At 39.2% G+C, this 24,251-nt stretch overlaps 2 protein-coding genes across 4 annotated transcripts in view; one reads left to right on the top strand and one right to left on the bottom strand.

Moving 5' to 3' along the window:
• Window positions 1-16,665, top strand: part of LOC130916339 (growth arrest-specific protein 2) — a 41,758-nt gene extending 25,093 nt beyond the window's left edge. For both annotated transcript variants that reach the window (XM_057836996.1, XM_057836995.1), the window contains exons 5-9: window positions 3,034-3,175; window positions 4,984-5,047; window positions 5,192-5,402; window positions 5,492-5,599; window positions 16,191-16,665. In XM_057836996.1, the coding sequence (XP_057692979.1) occupies window positions 3,034-3,175; window positions 4,984-5,047; window positions 5,192-5,402; window positions 5,492-5,599; window positions 16,191-16,421 (756 nt within the window). In that variant the 3' untranslated portion in view covers window positions 16,422-16,665. The remainder of the gene's footprint in view (window positions 1-3,033; window positions 3,176-4,983; window positions 5,048-5,191; window positions 5,403-5,491; window positions 5,600-16,190) is intronic.
• A 2,249-nt stretch (window positions 16,666-18,914) lies between these two features.
• svip (small VCP interacting protein) lies at window positions 18,915-24,044 on the bottom strand. Of its 2 annotated transcripts, none has more exons than XM_057836999.1 (5): window positions 23,703-24,043; window positions 23,539-23,607; window positions 23,404-23,454; window positions 19,963-20,076; window positions 18,915-19,790 (listed from the first exon to the last, which is right to left on the bottom strand). In XM_057836999.1, the coding sequence occupies exons 2-5, from the start codon at window positions 23,599-23,601 to the stop codon at window positions 19,776-19,778; spliced, it is 243 nt and encodes an 80-aa protein (XP_057692982.1). In that variant the 5' UTR covers window positions 23,602-23,607; window positions 23,703-24,043; the 3' UTR covers window positions 18,915-19,775. The 2 variants fall into 2 exon arrangements, with proteins under 2 accessions (XP_057692982.1, XP_057692981.1); XM_057836998.1 differs by adding an exon at window positions 20,469-20,515 and having other exon boundaries at window positions 19,764-19,790; window positions 23,539-24,044.
• Window positions 24,045-24,251: the final 207 nt, after the last annotated feature.

Below are 24,251 nucleotides of genomic sequence, written 5' to 3'. Positions count from 1 at the left end.
AAACGCACCATTTTGAAAACTTAAGCTCTCATATGTCTCCTGAACATTCTTGCCAATTTTGAAGATGATCCAACTAACTCCCTCGGTGAAAAGGTCTCAAATGTGCACCCAGTAAATCGATAAAAATTTCATATTCGATCCAAAATAACCGATTTCCTGTTGGGTTTGGAATATGGGTGTAAATGCTTTTTTGGAGCGGTTTTGGACAAGGTATAGACTCCCCAAAATTTCATCGCTCTACGCTGACAGACCCTAATGTTATAGGCCAATTTTAAAATTTCAAGGGGGCGCCACTGAGCCATTTTGTTAGATTTTTTTGCAACGTTGCAACATTATCGAAATTTACAATTTTACGCACGTATGTGCAAATTTTGGTGACTTTTCGTGCATGTTCAGGCCTCCAAATTGGCCGTTTTCATTTGCCCTGAAAAAAAAAAAAAAATTTAAAAAAAAAAAAAAATCCTTTGCAAAACAATAGGGCCTTCGCACGCTTAGTGCTCGGGCCCTAATTACCTTGTTTTCATGGCTGGGTTAAAACAAAAACGGTTGCGTGACGTCTGTAAACGGGGGTTTCCAGGGTATAACGGGCAAATTAAAAATAGTTCGGGGGCTTAATGCACCATGAATCAGCTATCGCAGCATATAGACATATTTTTCTATCAAACACAATAGTTGTTTTGGCTTAAAATATAGCAGTTTCTTTCAAAGCGGAGTGCAAGAGCAGAAACTGCTTTTTCAGTCTTGTCTGTGTTTTGCGCCATATATATATTTATTTACAGGGTTCGGCATTTATCACCATTAACTGTTTCAGTGCCATTGATGATGTGGACACCCAATCATGTGACTCTGTTCATCCTTCTGCTGTGACTTTAAGCTTGATTGTCTCTAGTAGTAGTGATCCTTGAAGGGCTGCCAGCGAATTCACAAATGTTTATTCGCTGCCCTCCCTCCCAGCTCAAATGAATTGGATATTTATCCCCGTCAATGGCAGCCAATGAATTACTAGCAGCGAATGAGTTAAGTGCCCATCATTCACATCATGTTATTTTTCCACTTGTCCATCCACACAACATGATGCTTACCAACACAAAATTAATCAAAGAATGTTTGAAACATGATTTGAAAAGTCATTTGTGGTGTTTGACCAGACATGCTGAAAGTGATTACATGCTTCTGTCTGAAAGAGGGGGAAAAAAACAATCAGCTCGAGTTTCCTTTTAGAGGGCAAATGGGAAGCACAAGACGCTTCTGTTGGCACGCCAGTGTGACTTGTTGATGTTTGCAGTGGGTCTCCTGATCCCAGCACAGACGTGAGGAAATGTTTGAGGTCAAGAGCGTGGGACGACAGGGAAGACAGGAAGATAAAGATGCTATTCATCATGTCATAGATTCAGAAAGGGACAGCAGCATTCTCTCATCCTGTCAGAAGTCGATAACAAAAGTTTGCTTTTTGTGGTTGCACAAGGAACATGCTGCGTCACACGGGGTGCTTTTCAGTGCAATAAGGCCTGAAGAGTCAATGCGAAGCTAGCATCTAAGCATTAAGTGAAGCAGCTAAGTCTGCTAGAAACAGTGTACATGACACTTTTTAAGCTTATCGTGGACCAGTACTTACTGTAATACTTCACCACAATAAAGAGAATGTCCATCTGGGTTCAAGCTGCGTTATAATCCAATGTGAAGTGGGGCTAAGTGATTCCAGGAGAGACAAATGATAAACTACTTTTGTGTGGTTGCTGTCTCGCCATTCCCCCATGTGTGTTGCTTCCATATACTGAAATAAGAGGATGATATGTCTTTCTTGTCAGATTACCACTATGGGGTACACTCAATGCAACCCACATCATTATTTTGTGAATTTTATTGATGTCTCAGGGGCTGAAGGTTGAGTATGAACAGATGTGAAGGCAGAAGTGTTGGGAATGTGCAGCAGTTACTATCTTCAGCGGGCATTAAAACACCAGAGTAGGAATTGTTGTTTGATCGCTCTTATTTCCTTTTTTTACCTTTATGAAATGTTTAAGTAAAAAAATTTTAAAAGTTTTTTTCAAAAGACAAAAATCAAATGTTTAAATAATAATTAATATAGGAAAAAGAGAATATGTATAGATTTTTCCTTTGTTTTCTTCAATTAAAAATGTAAGAAATAAAATAAACAAATACAAAAAAAATACATGCTTTTGTATTCAAACATTAAATACTTTTTTGTTTTCTAAATTATTATTATTAATTATAAGATTATAAATGGTATGTCTATTGTTTCTTTCTCTTTTTGGTTTGTTTCTTTTCTTGAAGAAAAAAAATCTAAAAGAAATACCATAATTGTATTTTTCATAGTAAAAATTACATAAAAAGGAGAATATTTATCAACAAAACATTTGGACATATTTTAAGTCAACAATTTCTCCAAACGATTGATTGACTGTGAAAATACTTGTAGATTAGTTTGGTTGTCGATTAATTATGCCAGCCTTACTGTTAACACAAAGGCTCAAAACAGTCAATTGCGAACGAAAAGGTTCTCTGATCCTTCGCCGCCAGCCCTTTCAGTTGGAAGGGTTTGGACATCTGTCGCCGTCAATGACACTGAAACATGATCTTTCACAGTAAGGAACCCCAGACAAAAACAGCCTAAGGAGAGCCAGGAAAGAAAAGAAAAATACCCTCAAAGACTGCATATTTCCAGCATGAGGTCATCACACCTTTCTCATAGTACAGACGCACATATCCTGTATAAAAACCACAGTAAGGCGCATAAATCTCCCAGAAGATATTCTGTGGGGGCGGTGGGCTCTGAGCATGTCATCTGATCTCTAATCATTGTGAACTTGGTGAAGTAGTCCCACTATTCTGACCCACCATCTCCGTATTGATCCGTGAAAGGTTCTGAAACATAAGCCTGTCAGCAAATGGGTGAGATGGTGACGAAGGTTATGGTGGATGACGTACTTCTTTACACCATGGTTTTAATATACATACTAATCATCATTTATACAAAGATTTTAAAATCTAACCTGTTAATGTCTCAAACAGGTTATATCTTACAGAAAGATCCCTTGCCGGCAGAGTGCACCATCTGGGTCTTTCTTTGCCCGGGACAATACAGCCAACTTCCTGTCTTGGTGTCGTGAGATTGGAGTTGGGGAAACGTGTTTGTTTGAGTCTGAGAGTTTAGGTGAGTGTACACTTCAAGATGCCTTCTTGTGGTAAATAACAACACGGGCAAGCGGTGAACAGAACTAATGTGGCAATACATGTACATATACATGCTTCTTCATTAAAACACTTATAAATTAATCAATTCTCTTTCCTTGCTTACCTTTTTTTGCCTGTGGAATATACTCTTGCTCAATGCAAAATGAATTCACAATTAGAACAATACTCATACTGTTTTTAAAGGACTATTTTCTGGCATTTATAATAACATTAGAGTGAATACTTGGCTCTCAGCATTCACAGAACAAACGAAGGCACAGGCAGAAGAGTGTTGAGAAAGTAGGCCAACACTATGCAAATGTTTTCCCTCAGCCAAGAGTAGGCAGTAGGCATAATTCTTCTCTGTGTCATGTTATCTCGCAATTCTTTGATGTCTTACAAGTACATGCAGTGTCAAATGCATAAAATGCATTCAGATTCATAACATGTGAGCCTTGGAGTAACTTGAATACCAAGAATACTTTCACTTATATCATAATTAGCTGCTGGACCACCGATAGATAAGCAATTCAAGTGGTGCAAATCTGCTTTGAAGGCAATGTTTCACACTGAAAAAGCTATGCGCTCAGTGAACACTCTCTAAGCAGCTGACAGTTTTTCTTTCTTGTTTTCCTTCTTTCTCTCAAAGGAGTTGGTCATTTCAACAACACCAGGTTTGCCTCTGTGCCATGGATATGCAGTAGTGTGTGAAATATGTACTGTATGTAGTGGTGTGAGTTACAAGCCCCCAATTTGACTACTGGCAGGTCACTCAATGGCATAACTTTAGACTCCACCCCACTCTCGCTAATTCAAAATACATCATTTGGTATTTTTGGGAGCCCTATTATTAAACATAAAACCTCTATCTACTCAAAGTCTCCATAATGTCACAGTGGTTTTCCATCTTTATTTTCAATTAGTACATTACTTTTGTAACCTTTATTTACAATATATTTGCAAGTAATCATTGAATTTTGTATTAAAACATTGACTTAGCTCAATTTACGTTAATTTATGTGGAATACAGTTTGATTACGTACAATTTTTAATTTTCTATGTTTAAGCAGAGTTGATATTGCAACCATAATTAGTGCTACAGACATCTTCAATGTAATTCAAAATATATTTTAGGAGTAAAACCTGTGCCAACCTGTGTTACAATTTAACTTAAACTACAGGGTTTTTAATTGGTTGGCAGGTTTATTTATATGACACATTTCATGCACAAGCAGCCTAATACAATGTGTTTTACATTATCAATAGTAAGATATTTGAAGGCCGGTTTTTAAAATGGTCAATATCATGGTAAACGGAGGGCCAAGTAGTTTGGGATTTTTTGGGCGGCTAAAATGTTTCAATATCTTGTCCAGAAAAGATACAGTGAGGAAAATAGAGTGGCATACGCCCTCCCCAGCAAATTATGTTGGTTGCAAGAAAAACCTACCTTGTCAGCAAAACAAAACTAAATCTTCACTGCAACATTCAGTGTTAAAGACAAGGGTTGTTTTGGCATGGATGTTACATCCTTGATTTACAGGAGAAATAAGTAACATTTGACTGTATGCAAGTGCTAAGCTGTTAGCATGTTGGCACATATAGACTTAAAACTCAATTCTTATGAGCATGTTAGCATGCTAGTGGAAGCATTTGATATTAGGTGCCATTGTACAGTGTTGTTTGTGTGTTCGTACTCACTTTTCATTCCTCTTCATTCACCACTTATTTTCATCTGACAAATTATCTGTTGTCTGATTAGTGCAAACTAACACTGTTTTTCTTCTAAAGTTCTTCACAAGCAGCCTCGAGAAGTTTGCGTCTGTCTCTTAGAGTTGGGCCGAATAGCATCCAGGTGCTGTTATCTTTTACACTCATCATTATATGAGTTTTAACAAACTACTGTATAGTAATGTTATTTGCACATATAACTCTGCGCTAAATATAATGTCGAGTGCATGAATCTGCAATGACTGATACGGAAGTCTTTGCGGCACAGGCTCAACGTGGAACCCCCGGGCCTTATAAAACTGGAAAAAGAGATTGAACAAGAAGAGAAAGCACCTCTACCTCCACCGTCACCCGTATCCCCAGTCCAGCCCCTCCAGCCTTCCCCCTCATCGTCACCCTCCCTCTCTCCGTCCCCATCGCCTACCCCTTTCAAAGTCACCTCCAACAGAAAGAGCACAGGGAATGTGCTGGATGATGCTGTAAGTCAGCAAGTGTGCTCGTGGCCTCAGACGGAAAGACTATAACCTGTGTGTGTACTTTGTGTGTGTGTACTTTATGCATCTCACAGGTAAGACATATTGCTGAGAACCCCCCCTGCAGATGCTCCAATAAATTCCATGTGGAGAGGCACTCACAAGGCCGATATCGTGTTGGGGAGAAAATGGTCTTCATACGAGTGAGTGCATGTCATTTTATCATCAGACAGAAGATAATGGGTTTTAAACGAATGGATACGTGTATTATAAGCAATACAAATATAGTATATGGTTGTACTATTTGGGAAAAAAAAGTCATATACCGCAAGAACTGAAATAAAGTTAAAAAAATATTAGATATACCCACAAAGCTAATGCTCAGTTTTAAAAGAATTTAGAGGACAGTATGATCAAATGCAGGCCTTGCATTTGGTAGCTGGGTCGATTTCAGGCATGTTGTCCCACATAATATTGTCTTTGTTAGTAGTAGATCAATCACCACAGATCTTCCCTTCAAAGATGAGAATTTTTTTAAACTATTAGATTCACAGAGCTGCACCATTTTGTCATAGTCCGCACATCCCTATGTTTTGTGAAGCTCAGTCTGAAAGCCTCCAAAGCTACCCAAATTTTCAGAAGCACCTGACTATAAGCCGCCACCCACCTAATTTGACACGAAAACGGCATTTGTTCCTAGATATGCCGCACCGGACTATAAGCCGCAGCTATCCTCACTGTATTTTGGGAGATTTACACCAAAAGATATTAACCGGTTACACTTTTATTTGATAGCGTCATAAGACTGTCATAAATACGACATGACAATGTCATGAGCATTAATCAATGCTTATGAAAGATGTCATTTTGTGTCATCAGGCAAATTATCTCACTTTTGAATGGGTGTAAAAGATCCGAGCTGGACATAAATGGAGTTAGTGACTGAATTTGTTGGATGACACTTAATGAGATCTGTCATAGGCATTCATTAATGCCCATGACAGTATCATGTCATAATTATGACGGTCTTATGACAGTCCAATGATGCCACTGTCAAATAAGTGTTACCTATTAATAGGGGTGAAAGTGGGCCGGAACGCGCCGGATCGGTGTTCCGCCATGAAATACGCCGTTCCAGCATATAGTGCTTTGATCCCGAAAATATGACGGCAACTGTCAAACCCCATGTTTAAAAAAAAAACCTGCCATGCTGTCACACACGCATCTCCAATAAGAACAATCTACTAACGTCAGATTTACATACACAAGTGTTAACAACAAGCCTAATAAAGAGCTTGTTTGGCGTCATCCGTTTCCACTGATATTTATTATTCATTTATTCTACGTAGCTCTTCCCGGCGTCTCTCTCTATCTGACAAGTCGCGTCGCGCTGCACACACAGTGAGCGCAGATGTACGACAGGGCAGGCAGGCAGGCAGAAAAAAAAAAGGACTCTGCTGCTGTCCTTTCAATTGGCTGACATACTGACATGTGATCAGCATGACTAGTTAGCTGTGATTGGTTCAAATGCACCTTGTTTTTTTTTGGAACAACAAATATAGTGGGTGGAGGGGCTTGTTGAATTAAAGGGGGAATGCAATGGAAAATTGATTAGATCTTTAAGAGAAAGGAAAGAGTTTAATGAGGTTTATTTTATTTTATTTTATTTTATTTGGGTAGGTCAGAACATCTTCCATGTTAATGTGCACTTTGAACTTATTTTTGTTCATTTATGTAAGGTTACTTCTTTATTTCCTGCTGTCCTTTCAATTGGCTGACATACTGACATGTGATCAGCATGACTAGTTAGCTGTGATTGGTTCAAATGCACCTTGTTTTTTTTTTGGGAACAACAAATATAGGGGGTGGGGGGGCTTGTTGAATTAAAGGGGGAATGCAATGGAAAATTGATTAGATCTTTAAGAGAAAGGAAAGAGTTTAATGAGGTTTATTTTATTTTATTTTATTTGGGTAGGTCAGAACATCTTCCATGTTAATGTGCACTTTGAACTTATTTTTGTTCATTTATGTAAGGTTACTTCTTTATTTCCTTATAAAAAAAAAAAAAAAGTCAATGTTTGCTTTGTCTTCAAAATATATTCCATTTCACTGTACATAATGTAAGTCATTTGTACTTCTTTAAAAATGTATGTTACTTATATCTTTATTACCGTATTGGCCCGAATATAAGACGGTGTTTTTTGCATTGAAATAAGACTGAAAAAGAGGGGGTCGTCTTACAGTGCCTTGCAAAAGTATTCGGCCCCCTTGAACCTTGCAACCTTTCGCCACATTTCAGGCTTCAAACATAAAGATATAAAATTTTCATTTTTTGTCAAGAATCAACAACAAGTGGGACACAATCGTGAAGTGGAACAAAATTTATTGGATAATTGAAACTTTTTTAACAAATAAAAACTGAAAAGTGGGGCGTGCAATATTATTCGGCCCCCTTGCGTTAATACTTTGTAGCGCCACCTTTTGCTCCAATTACAGCGGCAAGTCGCTTGGGGTATGTTTCTAGCAGTTTTGCACATCGAGAGACTGACATTCTTGCCCATTCTTCCTTGCAAAACAGCTCGAGCTCAGTGAGGTTGGATGGAGAGTGTTTCTGAACAGCAGTCTTCAGCTCTTTCCACAGATTCTCGATTGGATTCAGGTCTGGACTTTGACTTGGCCATTCTAACACCTGGATACGTTTATTTTTGAACCATTCCATTGTAGATTTGGCTTTATGTTTTGGATCATTGTCCTGTTGGAAGATAAATCTCCGTCCCAGTCTCAGGTCTTGTGCAGATACCAACAGGTTTTCTTCCAGAATGTTCCTGTATTTGGCTGCATCCATCTTCCCGTCAATTTTAACCATCTTCCCTGTCCCTGCTGAAGAAAAGCAGGCCCAAACCATGATGCTGCCACCACCATGTTTGACAGTGGGGATGGTGTGTTCAGGGTGATGAGCTGTGTTGCTTTTACGCCAAACATATCGTTTTGCATTGTGGCCAAAAAGTTCAATTTTGGTTTCATCTGACCAGAGCACCTTCTTCCACATGTTTGGTGTGTCTCCCAGGTGGCTTGTGGCAAACTTTAAACGAGACTTTTTATGGATATCTTTGAGAAATGGCTTTCTTCTTGCCACTCTTCCATAAAGGCCAGATTTGTGCAGTGTACGACTGATTGTTGTCCTATGGACAGACTCTCCCACCTCAGCTGTAGATCTCTGCAGTTCATCCAGAGTGATCATGGGCCTCTTGGCTGCATCTCTGATCAGTTTTCTCCTTGTTTGAGAAGAAAGTTTGGAAGGACGGCCGGGTCTTGGTAGATTTGCAGTGGTCTGATGCTCCTTCCATTTCAATATGATGGCTTGTACAGTGCTCCTTGAGATGTTTAAAGCTTGGGAAATCTTTTTGTATCCAAATCCAGCTTTAAACTTCTCCACAACAGTATCTCGGACCTGCCTGGTGTGTTCCTTGGTTTTCATAATGCTCTCTGCACTTTAAACAGAACCCTGAGACTATCACAGAGCAGGTGCATTTATACGGAGACTTGATTACACACAGGTGGATTCTATTTATCATCATCGGTCATTTAGGACAACATTGGATCATTCAGAGATCCTCACTGAACTTCTGGAGTGAGTTTGCTGCACTGAAAGTAAAGGGGCCGAATAATATTGCACGCCCCACTTTTCAGTTTTTTATTTGTTAAAAAAGTTTAAATTATCCAATAAATGTTGTTCCACTTCACGATTGTGTCCCACTTGTTGTTGATTCTTGACAAAAAAATTAAATTTCATATCTTTATGTTTGAAGCCTGAAATGTGGCGAAAGGTTGCAAGATTCAAGGGGGCCGAATACTTTTGCAAGGCACTGTATATTCACGGTCCAGACGTTATACACATTCACGACGCTAGATGGCGCCAGATATCCTTGAAGCGATGCTCTGTCATGACATCTCAGCTACTCTCAAGTTTAACCAGGTTGCATTATTTTATTGCAATGTTTTTCCTTAGTCAGATTTGTTTCAAAACTACAGGTACAGTTATACTTCACTTTGATTGTTAATGCAGTTATTGCAGTTTTGTTGTTTTATCACAATAGATTGATTTATTTACATTTCAAAAACCAGAAGCCATTCATTAATGAATGTGATTGTACTGTAGTTTACATATTTAAATGTTCAGATATTAAGATTTGAATGAGGCAAAATAACATGCTTTTTCTCTCAAATATATTGTTATAATCATTTGTTTGGGATGTACTGTAATTTTTTTCTGTATAAAAATTAATTTGGTGTTCAAAAACTCTTTTTTCAAACTTGAGTCTTGAAAAAGAGGGGGTCGTCTTATAATCAGGGCCATTTTAGATTCGGGCCAATACGGTATTTAAAAAAAAGTCAGTTTTTATATCATCTTCAATTTTTAAGTACATCCTATGTTCTTGAATAGTTAAAATGGAGGTTTTTCTTTTAGATTTGAGGAAATATAAAAATTAGAATTCTGAAGAATTTTATAAATCAGTGAAAAAATACAATTTTTAATGGAAATCAGTTTCTCATTTATGCCTTTTTCCAGTGTAATGCAGCAGCCTAATGCATGTGTGAAACTTACTAATTCATTCATTCATTTTCTGAGGAGCTTATTCTCATGAAGGTCACAGGGGCGCTGGAGTCAATCCCAGCTAACTATAGGCAGTATACGGGGTACAACCTGAATTGGTTGCCAGCCAATCGCAGGGCACAAGGAGGCGCACACAGTCATACATAGGGACAATTAGAGTGTTTGATCAGCCTACAGGCATGTTTTTGGGAGTACCAGGAGAAAACCCATTATTATTATATGTATATTATATAATAATATATATATTATTTCTATGTTATTATAGAAATTTTATATTAAAACCCCTCTTAATGTTTTCGTTTTGATACAGTTTGTAAAATTTTCAATCAAAAAATGAACTAGTAGCTCGCCATTGTTGATGTCAATAATAATTATGGTGCTGAAACCCAAAAAATCAGTCAGACCCAAGTGCCAGCAGACCCAAGTGCCGGCAAAACACCAAAAAACACAAGTAACAAGTAGAAATGACACTTTGCTGTCATGTTAATCTGTTTGAGCGGGGCATGTGCGTTAAATGCGTCAAATATTTTAACGTGATTAATTAAAAAAAAAAAAATTAATTAACGCCCATTAACGCGATAATTTTGACAGCCCTAGTTTTATTGTTATATTTATAACTGTGCCAAAAGCAGTTTTAGCATTTCAGTGGTGTTAGTATGTTTTAGGGGTGGCGTGGCTCAGTGGTAGAGTAGTTGTCCCCTAACCCAGAGGTCGCGGGTTTGATACTCCGCCCGGATGAACTCGTCTAAGTGTCATTGAGCAAAGTACTGAACCCCACGTTGCTCCTGGCGCTGCTTCACCAGTAGGTGGATGGCGAGATAGTGTAAAATGCTTTGAGGGCCTTGAATCGGTGGAAAGGTGCTATACAAGTATAACACCATTTACCATTTAACCCCTCCGTCTCCCCCAAAAAAGGGCTCCGTGCTGAACCTTGTTAGGGAGTTCTGGCAAGACATTCTAGCCACTTTGACCCCTGCCTATTAAGCTAAATTAATCAACAAACAAGCCGCACTGGACTTTAAACCGCAGGATTCTAAATGAGAGGGGAAGTATCGGCTTATAGTCGTAAAACTACGGTAACTTTGCTGCCATCCAGTGGCCATAATATATTAATATATTTTACTAACTTCCAGGTGCATTATAGATGGCAGATGTGGCCAGTTGTATATCTTCGGCCTGCAAGACGGGGGTGTCACGTGAGATGGGGACGTGTCTTACAACACGTAAGCAACACGTAAGATGCGGGGTGGTTGAGGTTAAGGGCAGTTGCGTGACTTGCGACACCTGTCGGGGGTGTGATTTGCAAGACGGAGACGTGATTGAGTTTAGGGTTATGAATAAGGTTAACTATAGACCAGGCAACACTCCCCCCCCATCTCACGTGCTGCATATTGCAAGCCACAGACAGACACTTCTCGATAGGGTGAACTCTCTCCAGGCTAGCACACAACATTTGGTTACTAGTTTAGACATTTTCTGCCATCACATTCCAAGTACACAAACCACAGCCCTGTTTTGCTTGTTGAACTGAGTTGTCGCATGTTATGCCCTGCCAAACAGAGGATGAAAAAGTGTTGACTTTTTCAATCAATCAATCAATCAATCAATCAATCAATCAATCAATCAATCAATCAATCAATCAAATTTATTTATATAGCCCTTTACAAAACCCTAAAGGCCCTCAAAGTGCTTTACAACAAAAAATGGCTCAAGATAAATAAAAGGCAGGAAAATATTATACAATGACATAAAAAATAAATAAATAAATAAAAACAAAGACAGCACATCGCGATAAAAGTCCAGCAAATAAAACAATAAAACCGATAAAATCCAAAGACATTAAAAAACCCTTAAGCAAATAAAACCAGGCTATCCAAATCTGTGTAAAAGGCAAGTCTAAAAAGGTGTGTTTTTAGCCGAGACTTAAAAAGACCTAGATCCGTGATGGTGCGGATTTCGGGGGGAAGGCTTTTCCACAGCCTGGGGGCAGACACCGCAAAGGATCGGTCTCCCCACTGTTTAAGTTTCGACCTCGGAACATCTAAAAGAAGCTGGCCGGTCGAGCGAAGAGTCCTGCCAGAGTTACGGAAAGTTAAAATTTCCGAAAAATAAGATGGAGCCTGGCCATTAATAGAATTAAAAACAAACAGTAAAAGTTTGAAATCAATTCTAAAATGGACTGGAAGCCTGTGGAGTGATGATAGCACTGGGGTAACATGCTCATGTCTAGGTGTACCTGTTAAAAATCGAGCAGCAGCATTTTGAACAAGTTGCAACCGAGAAATCGAGGACTTGGGGAGCCCAACATAAAGTGCATTGCAGTAGTCCAGCCTTGAGCTTATAAAAGCGTGAATTGCTTTTTCAAGGTCGTGGCGACTAAGAATACTCTTGACTTTGGCTAAGAGACGGAGCTGGAAAAAACTTGCTCTTACAATAGAACTAATCTGTTTTTCAAAGTTAAGCCTGCTATCGAATATCACTCCGAGATTTTTAAGGTGTGTCTTAAAAATGTCAGCCGGAGCGCCAAAGTTGGGCTCAAGGTCTTTCATCATGGAAGGTGTCCCATAAATTCAGTTTTGCTGTCGTTAAGATGTAAAAAATTTGGTGCAAGCCACTGCTTCACATCAGAAATGCACTCCATCAATTTAGCAAGAGCAGTTTTTTTGTTAGGTCTCAGGGGCAGATAAAGCTGCAGGTCATTAGCATAAAAATGAAACGTGATATTATGTTTTTTTTATGAGTGATCCTAAAGGTAGGAGATAAAGCGCAAAAAGAACTGGCCCTAAAATAGAGCCTTGCGGTACCCCATAAGACAGACAAGTTTGTGAGGAGGAAAATTCCCCAATCATTACCGAGAATGTTCTATGTTGTAGGTACGATTTAAACCATTTTAGACCATTTTTAGACCGCTTTTTGTGACATTTCAAGTTACATAAGCTACGTTCAGTCATGGTTTGTTACCTCTGCCCATAGATGGAACCTACGGCGGGCAAGGTTATATATTCAGTTCTGCATATCTGTTTGGTTGTCCCTTTGTATGTGTTTGTTCAAAAATAACTCAAGAAGAAATAAAATGACTATTATCAAAATTACAGGACATTGTTTGTGGAATGAAACTGAAGAGGTGATTAAATCTTGGCGTAATGAGGTCAAAGGTCACAGAGGTAAGAGAAGAAATTTTGTGATAACTTCTTGGTAACGGATTAGCCTATTTGACTCAAGTTTGCAGGATAGGTGATATGATGAGAATAGAAAGAGTGATAACATTTTGGAGCAATAGGACAAAGGTAGAGTGCCTACTCTACTAAATATGGCGATGCTTTGAATTTGGCTGCTTAGACAGAAGTTTTCTCTCTGTTATTATTGACTTTCTATACACGTGTTGCTTATTAAGGGCCGTTGAGTACAGAAAATGAAAATGGCAGTCTGAACAGCCAAACAAGAGATCGGATATGGCAAAGAAATCAGATTTGAACCTAGCTATAAGTACGCCAGCACACAGAAGCTGAAATCTTATAGAATTGCAAAACTTAAACATCCACAGGGATAAACTGGAAGTAGCGGAGCCAAGTAGAAAAACTACAAAATGAAAAGAATAGACTTTGGGGAATAAATTTTATATAAATAATAATAATTTTATATGTTGGATTTAGTTTGTATACTTAGGCCATTGATTCAGATGGGTTTTCTGGTTTAGCCCATGTCTTAGATTTCTACAGGCTAATATTGTGACCATTAAGTCGATGATGTTACTGTGTGACTCACTCTGGAATGGAAATCATCCATTGTGTGCAAAGAGTCTGCTGTTGTCATTGACTGGAAAGGCTATTGGACACAAATTTCCATCCCCAGCCGAGCGTAATGTGACTCATTACCACTCTGATGACCGAGTTATTCATTGCAAAATATTTGATCCGGTACAGTCAGGATCGACTACTTGTCCAGGAAATGTTACTCAACTTTCCATGAGTGTACAAAGAGGAGATCAATTCTCTAGTTGGTAGAGATTAGATTCGAGTATTGTCAGTCCCTCTTGGGATGTTGGTTACTTGGCAACCCACAACCTGCATTACACCTCAAAGGTTTACTCTTGGCTGTCCTCTACTGTCAGTATATCACATAACAGCTTCCTAAATCGAATTGTGCCAAAGATGCTGTTTCGTCCTGCTTTAAAAAGCTCACCCCACTTGATTTAATAAAGGTCTTTAAAGCTGCAAGAGCTCAACATATTGTGTAAACTCTTTTATCATTTTCTTTTGGATGACTGAATACCTTAATCTTTGGCGCTCGGTTGCTGAGCAACCAAGGACAGGTGGTGAAGAGCTTACACTGCCTTTGTGTACATGAAAAGTCATTTTTATTCTTTTAGCTTGGAATCAATTTGACTCCAAGGGCTTAGCAAACATGCCTTCGCGTCATCTGTCAGAGGATGCTGTTAGGGCCAAACAGAAATGTCAACTACAGTATGGTTTGTGTCAATTTTTTCTGCTATGGTGCATGAGTATATTCCCAGTTATGGTGTGTCAGTCTCACACATTAAAAGTCTAATCAAAATTCTGCAGACAGCTGAACCGCCAGCAGTTGCGTTTCCTAACGAGCGGATAATATACCGTGTTTTCCAGACCATAAGTTGCAAATGTTTTCAGAGTTAGCCTGGGCCCGCGGCTTACACTCAGGTGCCAGTTATAGGTTTTTTGTCATCACACTGACTGTCCCAAGAGGGGCGCTCAAGGTGTGCCCGTTACTTCCAGATTTGGCGGAGTTGTTCAAAAGTGACAGTTGAAATAAAGAATTGAACTCATTGGCTGCTGTTGACAGTTACATATGAACCAATTCTCATCTAAAAATGAACTGTTTTTACATTCATGACACAGTATCTTTGGCATATGACTACATACAACACTAAAACCCGAGAAACCGATCAACAACCTTTGTACCGTTGAAATTAATTCATTGACTGTCATTGACAGTGCTGTCAATGGGTGTTTTAAATTGATATTTTATTATTTTACTAACTACTACATCATATATTCTTTGAATGCTTTACTTACGGCTAATGAGTAATGGAATTGGTAGTGATTTGGAAATCAAATGTTTAGTAAACAAGTGATGTTGTATTGTTTAGGCTATAGCTTAAAGAATTAGTTATGTTACATTAACAGATGCCAATTTATCCTATTGTTCTTTATGGTATTGTTATGACTATGATGATTACAATGTTTGCTCTTTGCATTTTTCTGGTGTTGGTTAAACTTCGGCCCTCGATGTAGAGGCCATGCCTGCAAGACCCTCTCAGCTGCAGGAGTAAATGAGGTGGCTGTAGTTCTGCCAAGTTTTAGTGTTTGTGAAAGGGGCTATCAAATATATGCCCGAGGGCCCCTAACAGTCACTCAGGTGCAGGTCGTGTCCCAAAGCAGCATGATTGAAACGCCTCGATGACACACACCTCCATTAAAGCCACAGTCACAAAGCCCGAAGGCCTGCCACGACTGATTGGAAGCGCCGCCCTGCCGATGGCCTCTTGATTGATTCTTTAAAGAGTCTTATAAATGTTGCATGTTGCGCCACTGCGGGGCAGGAAGCCTCATAACTCACAGTAAGGTGACAATATCACTTTGGAGCTGACAACCAGTTTAGTAGTTTAGCATCAGAAGAGATGTAATAGTCATAATAACCTGCTTAATCGTGACTCCGAGAAGGACCTTCTGCAATGCGGTTTGGTGTAATAATGTGTTAATGAGTTAGTTGGTGAAAGCCTTCTATTCGTGAGGCACAATAATTGAAGGCCTTGAAGAATGCCTCTGCGACATTGCCATGGTAGCCAAGCATGAAAATGTTGTCCATTATGGCAGGACGGGCACAGCATTTAGAAAAAAACAAATGAAAATACTGATGACTGAGTCGCACTCCTTGAAGGGAAAATCAGTAGGATTTCACACACAAAATGTTATGTTTTTGTGACTGTAGAAAATGATGATGAATTAAACTGACAGCAACTAATATTTACAACTAAAATTCTAGTCTTTGGCAATAACATGGGTGTCAAACATCTTTGTCAAGTCTCTTCTCGAGTATTGAGGTTTAGCTCATTCGCTGCCTTTTCAATGGCCACTGTCATGAATTGCATTGAAACATGATCAGTCATTGCAATCGTTCTTATCTTGCCGACATGTGTTCAGATGCTGCACAACAAGCACGTGATGGTACGTGTGGGAGGAGGCTGGGAGACGTTTGAGAGCTACCTACTCAAGCACGACCCATGTCGAATCCTGCAAGTGTCCCGTGTGGAGGGGAAGACATCCCCCATTGGCGGCAAAGGCCTCAACATCAAGGACCTGACACCTGACAGCTACCTGGTGGTGGCGGCCAACTACCGCAGCAGAAAGTCAAGGCAGGAGACCGCACCGTGATGAAGACAGGAGCTGTGTGACATTCATGTAGACATTTCAGTCAACTGGCTATAAATGGTGTACATCTCCTTATATAAGATTTTAACCAAATTAGTTTTGTTTTGTGCATTGTTTTTATATTTTAGTTCATCTAATCCATTTCAACTTGGATGATATGGAATGGATGTCCAGTGCTGTCAGTGAGTTAGTCAACCACCAACTGTGCAAGTTCTCCTACTTGAAAAGATTAGAGAGGCCTGTAATTGTCAACATGGGTAAACCTCAACCATGAGAGACAGAATGTGGGGAAAAAAACAGAAAATCACATTGTTTGATTTTTTAAGAATTTATTTCCAAATTAGAGGGGAAAATAAGTATTTGGTCACCTACAAACAGGCAAGATTTCTGGCTGTCAAAGAGGTCTAACTTCTTCTAACGAGGTCTAACGAGGCTCCATTTGTTACCTGTATTAATGGCACCTGTTTTAACTCATTATCGGTATAAAGACACCTGTCCACAATCTCAGTCAGTCACACTCTCCACTATGGCGAAGACCAAAGAGCTGTCGAAGGACACCAGAGACAAAATTGTAGACCTGCACCAGGCTGGGAAGACTGAATCTGCAATAGGTAAAACGCTTGGTGTAAAGAAATCAACTGGGTGAGCAATTATTAGAAAATGGAAGTCATACAAGACCACTGATAATCTCCCTCGATCTGGGGCTCCATGAAAGATCTCACCCCGTGGCGTCAAAATGATAACAAGAACGGTGAGCAAAAATCCCAGAACCATACGGGGGGACCTTGTGAATGACCTACAGAGAGCTGGGACCACAGTAACAAAGGCTACTATCAGTAACACAATGCGCCGCCAAGGACTCAAATCCTGGACTGCCAGACGTGCCAGAGAGCATTTGGATGATCCAGAAGGGGACTGGGAGAATGTGTTATGGTCAGATGAAACCAAAATAGAACTTTTTGGTAGAAACACAGGTTCTCGTGTTTGGAGGAGAAAGAATACTGAATTGCATCCGAAGAGCACCATACCCACTGTGAAGCATGGGGGTAGAAACATCATGCTTTGGGGCTGTTTTTCCTGCAAAGGGACCAGGACGACTGATCTGTGTAAAGGAAAGAAGGAATAGGGGCCATGTATCGAGAGATTTTGAGTGAAAATCTTCTTCCATCAGCAAGGGCATTGAAGATGAGACGTGGCTGGGTCTTTCAGCATTACAATGATCCCAAACACATAGCCAGGGCAACAAAGGAGTGGCTTCGTAAGAAGCATTTCAAGGTCCTGGAGTGGCCTAGCCAGTCTCCAGATCTCAACCCCATAGAAAATCTTTGGAGGGAGTTGACAGTCCGTGTTGCCCAACGACAGCCCCAAAACATCACTGCTCCAGAGGAGATCTGCATGGAGGAATGAACCAAAAATACCAGCAACAGTGTGTGAAAAGCTTGTGAAGAGTTACAGAAAACGTTTGGCCTCCGTTATTGCCAACAAAGGGTACATAACAAAGTATTGAGATTAACTTTTGGTATTGACCAAATACTTATTTTCCACCATGATTTGCAAATAAATTCTTTAAAAATCAAACGATGTGATTTTCTGTTTTTTTCCCACATTCTGTCTCTCATGGTTGAGGTTTACCCATGTTGACAATTACAGGCCTCTCTAATATTTTCAAGTGGGAGAACTTGCACAATTAGTGGTTGACTAAATACTTATTTGCCCCACTGTACATTAGGTTAGTGAGTGTACGCATACCATTGGAATCAAGTATGTATTCGTTCATTTTGATGATGAAATTTTGACACAGCAATGAATATTAACAAAAATCAAAGCTCAGTGCTTGCAGCGTTACTCCTACAACATACTGTTTTACATTCCAATTATATTATGGTGGAGTCCATTTGTGTTTACTATTCAGTCTTATTTTATATATTTGTCATTTTATATGCAATTCTCAAACTACATGTCCGTTGAATTTAAATGGTGTCTTTGAATGTCTTAAAAATGTTTTTGTTGTAATCAACTCAAAAATATATTTCAACTTTTTTTTTTTTTTTTTTTTTTTTTAAATTCAAATCTAGTTATACATTGTACTAGCAGAAATACGAATTTGACCATATCAGGAAACTTCGTAGGCCTAATGCCGTTACGGGAAACTACTGGTGTATGAGGACTGAAAGTAACTGGAATTGGACACTGTGACATTATGATAAAAGCATTACAAAAACATCACAAACATATTTAGGTGCTAGGAACAGTTGGAATATCGTCATTTGTTGTACTTTACCGCCCCCTGAAGGCGAAGTGTACTATGATATACGTTTACTGTCAAATGTTGCGTGATAAAATGGTAAGCGATTAATAAATTCCAATTTTAGAGTTCATTTCTTTAAATTCCTCTTAGTGTATACTACCAATTTCAATTTTAAATAAGTGTCTGACTTTAACCGTAAAAACAAAACACAAGTCCTCAGTAACAGTTCTTGCAACAGTGGCACATTGCAATTTGTGTCAATGAGTATTTTAATTTTTTCTTCCGCATGTAAAGGGAATATGTACAAACAAAATACATAGTCATATCAGAAATATGATTTATTGTAGCAAATTACATTGGCTTGATTATCTTTGCGACCAAATGCCGAAAGTGTTTACATCAAGTCAAAGCAGAGAAAAATGCACTTAGTAGCTCAAAGTTCAATAACTTAGTGTTTCAGTTTCCCACTATATATTCCATTCACATTGCTGTTACCTTATAAATCAAGTGTATACACATACAAATGTGCTCGAAAGAAAAAGCTTACATATGGCAATGCAGTTCATAAAAAAAAAAAACTCAGCAGGTTATACATGTGGCATGGTTCACTGCAGCAAAGTGAAATTGTGCTCAAAAAAAAAAAAAAAGGTAGTGTTGGATTTCATTAAACGACAGCGCAGAACATGAACTTTTTGTTTTGAGTGACTTGGTTATGTTATTCACAAAAGCTGTGATCAACTGGAATATATTCAACTCCAAGCATGCACTTCATTCAGCAGCCAAACGTGATTAAAAAAAATATTGTGACAACTGTCATCGGTCAAAATTATGTTTGGAAATGTCATCAAATGATCCTCTGGTTATTGTTTAGATTGCTAATAAGTTCCTCTGGGGTTGTCCCAGCTGGTTTGGCAACAAGGCTGCAGCTGTGTTTTCTTGCTCTAATCACATCTAACCGGATTAAGAACTTGGAGCTGTTCATCTCAAACTATTGTTAAATAGAAAAGAAAGAAGGGGGAAAAAAAAAAAAAAAAAAACAGATGCAGGCAGCTGTTCAAAATATCTCGTAGCGATCCCTCTTTGGTTTTGGACCTTTTCAAGCCTCTCTTTCAGCCCACCTGCCACTATGGAGGAAACAAAAAAAACATGATTTATTACCTTTTATAATCTTAAACTCATATGTAGGAATACTTTGATAGCACACACAAAAGTGGCGTTAGAACACAATAATCCAATTGCACTTCTACATGTTTCTCTTGTTCAACTTCAATGCAAACAGGCAGAAAATGGCTTTACCCTCAACCCGCCACCACTAGACACAGATGTACTCATCGTCTGTTTTTCAATCTCTTCTTGCTTTTTTCTTTTCCTTTCAACCGCTTCTGGGTTTTTAACACCCCTGTGTGCTGTCTGGTAAAGAGAAAGGAATGTTACATTCCAGATGTTGCTTTAAAAAACCAAGTGCATACATAAAGAGCTAGGGACAGGTTCAAAAAGGGGGCTTTCTTTTGCCAACAATTTACATGAGGGTGCATCACAACCAGCAAAGCGACATACAGTAAAACTGCCAGAAAAGTATGACATTCAGAGGCACTGTACACAAAAGATGTGCTGCAGAGTGGGGGTAGGTTAAGGTCCGACATGTATTTTTTTGTGTGTGGTAGTAAGAGTGAGGGTAGGAGTTTTTATCCCGCACAGTGCCAGAGTGAGCTTTTTTTTTTTTTTTTTTTTTAAGGGGGACCAAGGAAGATGTGGTAGATGAGGTAAGGGACAATCACAGTCACTTATTTGGGTGCACTTACCTTGTGGCAGCTTTTGTGTGGCGCTTACGGGAGATCATGTGGCTTCTCTGGACAGTGAAACATTGCTCACTAAAAACCATCTTAATTGCTCTTACAAAAATATATCAGATGGCTTAAGGACACATGACAGAGCTGTACAAACTGCTGCGCATCCTTTTGTCACAATTTACATTAGTGCCGCTGATTATGATGGACATCAAATCATGTGGCTTTCTTCATCCTTCTGCTGTGAATTTAAATTGCAGTTTTTCACAAGCAAACGTCCAATCCATTAAAACTGGACATTCGTCCATTCGCTGTCAGTCCTCTTAGTTCAAATGGATTGCTTTAATAGCAGCCAATGAGTTAAGAAAAATATTTCAATAAAATTCCACAAATAGTGGTTTCTGTTCTAAACCACAGTGTGCTCCTCTTCTCCTAGTGTACCCTGGAGCAAATAATAAGGATTGCACCTCAATAACATAATGGTGCATAAGATGCTAGAGGGAGTCACCTTCAGTTTTTCAGGGAGCAATTGAAGTACAGTGGGGCAAATAAGTATTTAGTCAACCACTAATTGTGCAAGTTCTCCCACTTGAAAATATTAGAGAGGCCTGTAATTGTTAACATGGGTAAACCTCAACCATGAGAGACAGAATGTGGGGAAAAAAAAAACAGAAAATCACATTGTTTGATTTTTAAAGAATTTATTTGCAAACCATGGTGGAAAATAGGTATTTGGTCAATACCAAAAGTTCATCTCAATACTTTGTTATGTACCCTTTGTGGGCAATAATGGAGGTCAAACGTTTTCTGTAACTCTTCACAAGCTTTTCACACAGCGTTGCTGGTATTTTTGGCTCATTCCTCCATGCAGATCTCCTCTAGAGCAGTGATGTTTTGGGGCTGTCGTTGGGCAACACAGACTTTCAACTCCCTCCACAGATTTTCTATGGGGTTGAGATCTGGAGACTGGCTAGGCCACTCCAGGACCTTCAAATGCTTCTTACGAAGCCACTCCTTTGTTGCCCTGGCTGTGTGTTTGGGATCATTGTCATGCTGAAGGACCCAGCCACGTCTCATCTTCAATGCCCTTGCTGATGGAAGGAGATTTTCACTCAAACTCTCTCGATACATGGCCCCATTCATTCTTTCCTTTACACAGAAAGCATGATGTTTCCACCCCCATGCTTCACAGTGGGTATGGTGTTCTTCGGATGCAATTCAGTATTCTTTCTCCTCCAAACACGAGAACCTAAGTTTCTACCAAAAAGTTCTATTTTGGTTTCATCTGACCATAACACATTCTCCCAGTCCTCTTCTGGATCATCCAAATGCTCTCTAACGAACCGCAGACGGACCTGGACGTGTACTTTCTTCAGCAGGGGGACACGTCTGGCAGTGCAGGATTTGAGCCTCTGGCGGCACATTATGTTACTGATAGTAGCCTTTGTTACTGTGGTCCCAGCTCTATGTAGGTCATTCTCTAGGTCCCCCCGTGTGGTTCTAGGATTTTTGCTCACCATTCTTGTTATCATTTTGACGCCACGGGGTAAGACCTTGCATGGAGCCCAGATCGAGGGAGATTATTAGTGGTCTTGTATGTCTTCCATTTTCTAATAATTGCCCCCACAGTTGATTTCTTTACACCAAACAGTTTACCTATTGCAGATTCAGTCTTCCCAGCCTGGTACAGGTCTACAATTTTATCTCTGGTGTCCTTTGACATCTCTTTGGTCTTGGCCATAGTGGAGTTTGGAGTGTGACTGACTGAGTTTGTGGACAGGTGTCTTTTATACCGATAATGAGTTAAAACAGGTGCCATTAATACAGGTAACGAGTGGAGCCTCGTTAGACCTCGTTAGAAGTTACACCTCTTTGATAGCCAGAAATCTTGCTTGTTTGTAAGTGACCAAATACTCATTTTGCACTCTAATTTGGAAATAAATTCTTTAAAAATCAAACAATGTGATTATCTGTTTTTTTTCCCACATTCTGTCTCTCATGGTTGAGGTTTACTCATGTTGACCCAGGTTTACCCATGTTGACAATATTTGCTCCACTGTATTTGATTGACAACATGATTTCAGTGCATCCTGTCTAAGAGTGTGATTTTGCACAATCCAAAAGCCCCTTACATTATTTTAGTCATTCAAATTTGGCAGGGATGGTTACTCTCAACATTGATGTGTAAATTTAGATTTAAATTAATTTTCCCTTCATACGGATTTACTCGGCTGCTGCTGACAGCAATGGACGTCCAATTTTTTTTTCCGACTGGGGGGAGTTATCAGCTAATAGATTGAACTTCTCTTGTGTCAATAGCAGCCAATTAGTTAACATTTCACAGGGCAAGAAAATATTTTTAGTAATGTTAAAAAAATTGAAGCCCAAAATGAGCGTCCACGGACATAGACATTTTGGGTCATGTGGGTCACAATACTAGCATGTGATAAACAAGCGTGGCCTAAAAATCACACAGCCCTAAATATATATTTAAAAATTAATTTTTATTTTTGATCAATTTTAGGTGATAAAATGTTAATAAACCGAAAAATAAAATGAGTATAAATTAAAACAAATATTGTACACTGGTTATGGCACCCAATATTCTAAAGCTGAATGTTTTATTTGTATTTCATGATCAGTTAAACTAGGAGGACTAGCTCTGAATAATAATTTTCAGTGCTGGATGTCCAATCCATTTTGACTGGAAAGGCTGACTGCGAATGATCGCTGCCAGACCTCCCAGCTGCCAAAGTGTTAAATGAGTGACCTATAATGGGTTGAAGAAGCAAATCAATGTTGCGACACAATTCTAGCTTAATAAAAAGCAATAAAGGCCGAAGTACCGAGAACCTGAAGCTGGAACATCAAATGACACTTTCATGAAAATTGGATTATTTACTACTGCCATAGGACTGAATTTTACGACTTTCCCAAAGCAACATTTTACCTCTTTTTGTCTTTTTTCTGCAGCCTCGGCTAACTGTCGCCTCCTCGTCTCCTAGATAGGCAACAAAACTCTTTAGCATCGAAGGCGAACAAACGAAGTGTTAAAAAAAATCAACAACTTGTTCTTATTACATACTGGATCTGGAGTGTCAACAGCGTCGTCGACTGCCCCACCAAAGCACGGTAGGCACATCCCCATTCTGTACTTGAAAAGGCAACGTTGAAAATTAGTTTTTTGTGTCAATCTTCTGGGTGTGGTTGTTGCTGAAACTGTTAAGCAGTAAGTACTTCACTACTAACTGGGAAACTGTTTCTCAACTCGGTGGTCAAAAGAAAAGTAAGAAGCGGCTTCTCCTCTTAGAGGCTACGTGCTGGTGCATGACGTCGACGATAGTGGCTTCGACCAACATTAGCATTTAAGCTAAAAAGCACCAAGTACGAAGCAGAGCCATGACAGTAACGGAAACGACCTGGTAAATTGGATATATATTGTCCGCGCACCCTTTTTAAAAACGTCTTTGCATTTAGGAAGTGACCTTTTAAACGTCAAATATCTGAAGTCTTAATAAGCTTCGGTGACAGTACAGCCCATTGACATATATGGTTGAACCCAACGTTACTGTAAGTTGTACTGTGGTATGTTTAGGATCAGTGGAATAAACGTATTCACACTATTGATAGTAAAACAGAGATGTAAAATGAAAATGTTATACTGCTGTTCATATATTTTTCGTTATTTTTCAGTATGAATTTTAAACGAGTTTATGTAAGTGTGTTCATGAATCACTTGCAGAACCGCTCTGTAACATTAGTAGGGATTGTTTTGAACGCAACATGGAGTCACATGAC

The sequence above is a fragment of the Corythoichthys intestinalis genome, chromosome 5 (genome assembly GCF_030265065.1).
Source record: "Corythoichthys intestinalis isolate RoL2023-P3 chromosome 5, ASM3026506v1, whole genome shotgun sequence".
NCBI lineage: Eukaryota > Metazoa > Chordata > Actinopteri > Syngnathiformes > Syngnathidae > Corythoichthys > Corythoichthys intestinalis.
This window is presented reverse-complemented; position numbering and strand designations above follow the sequence as displayed.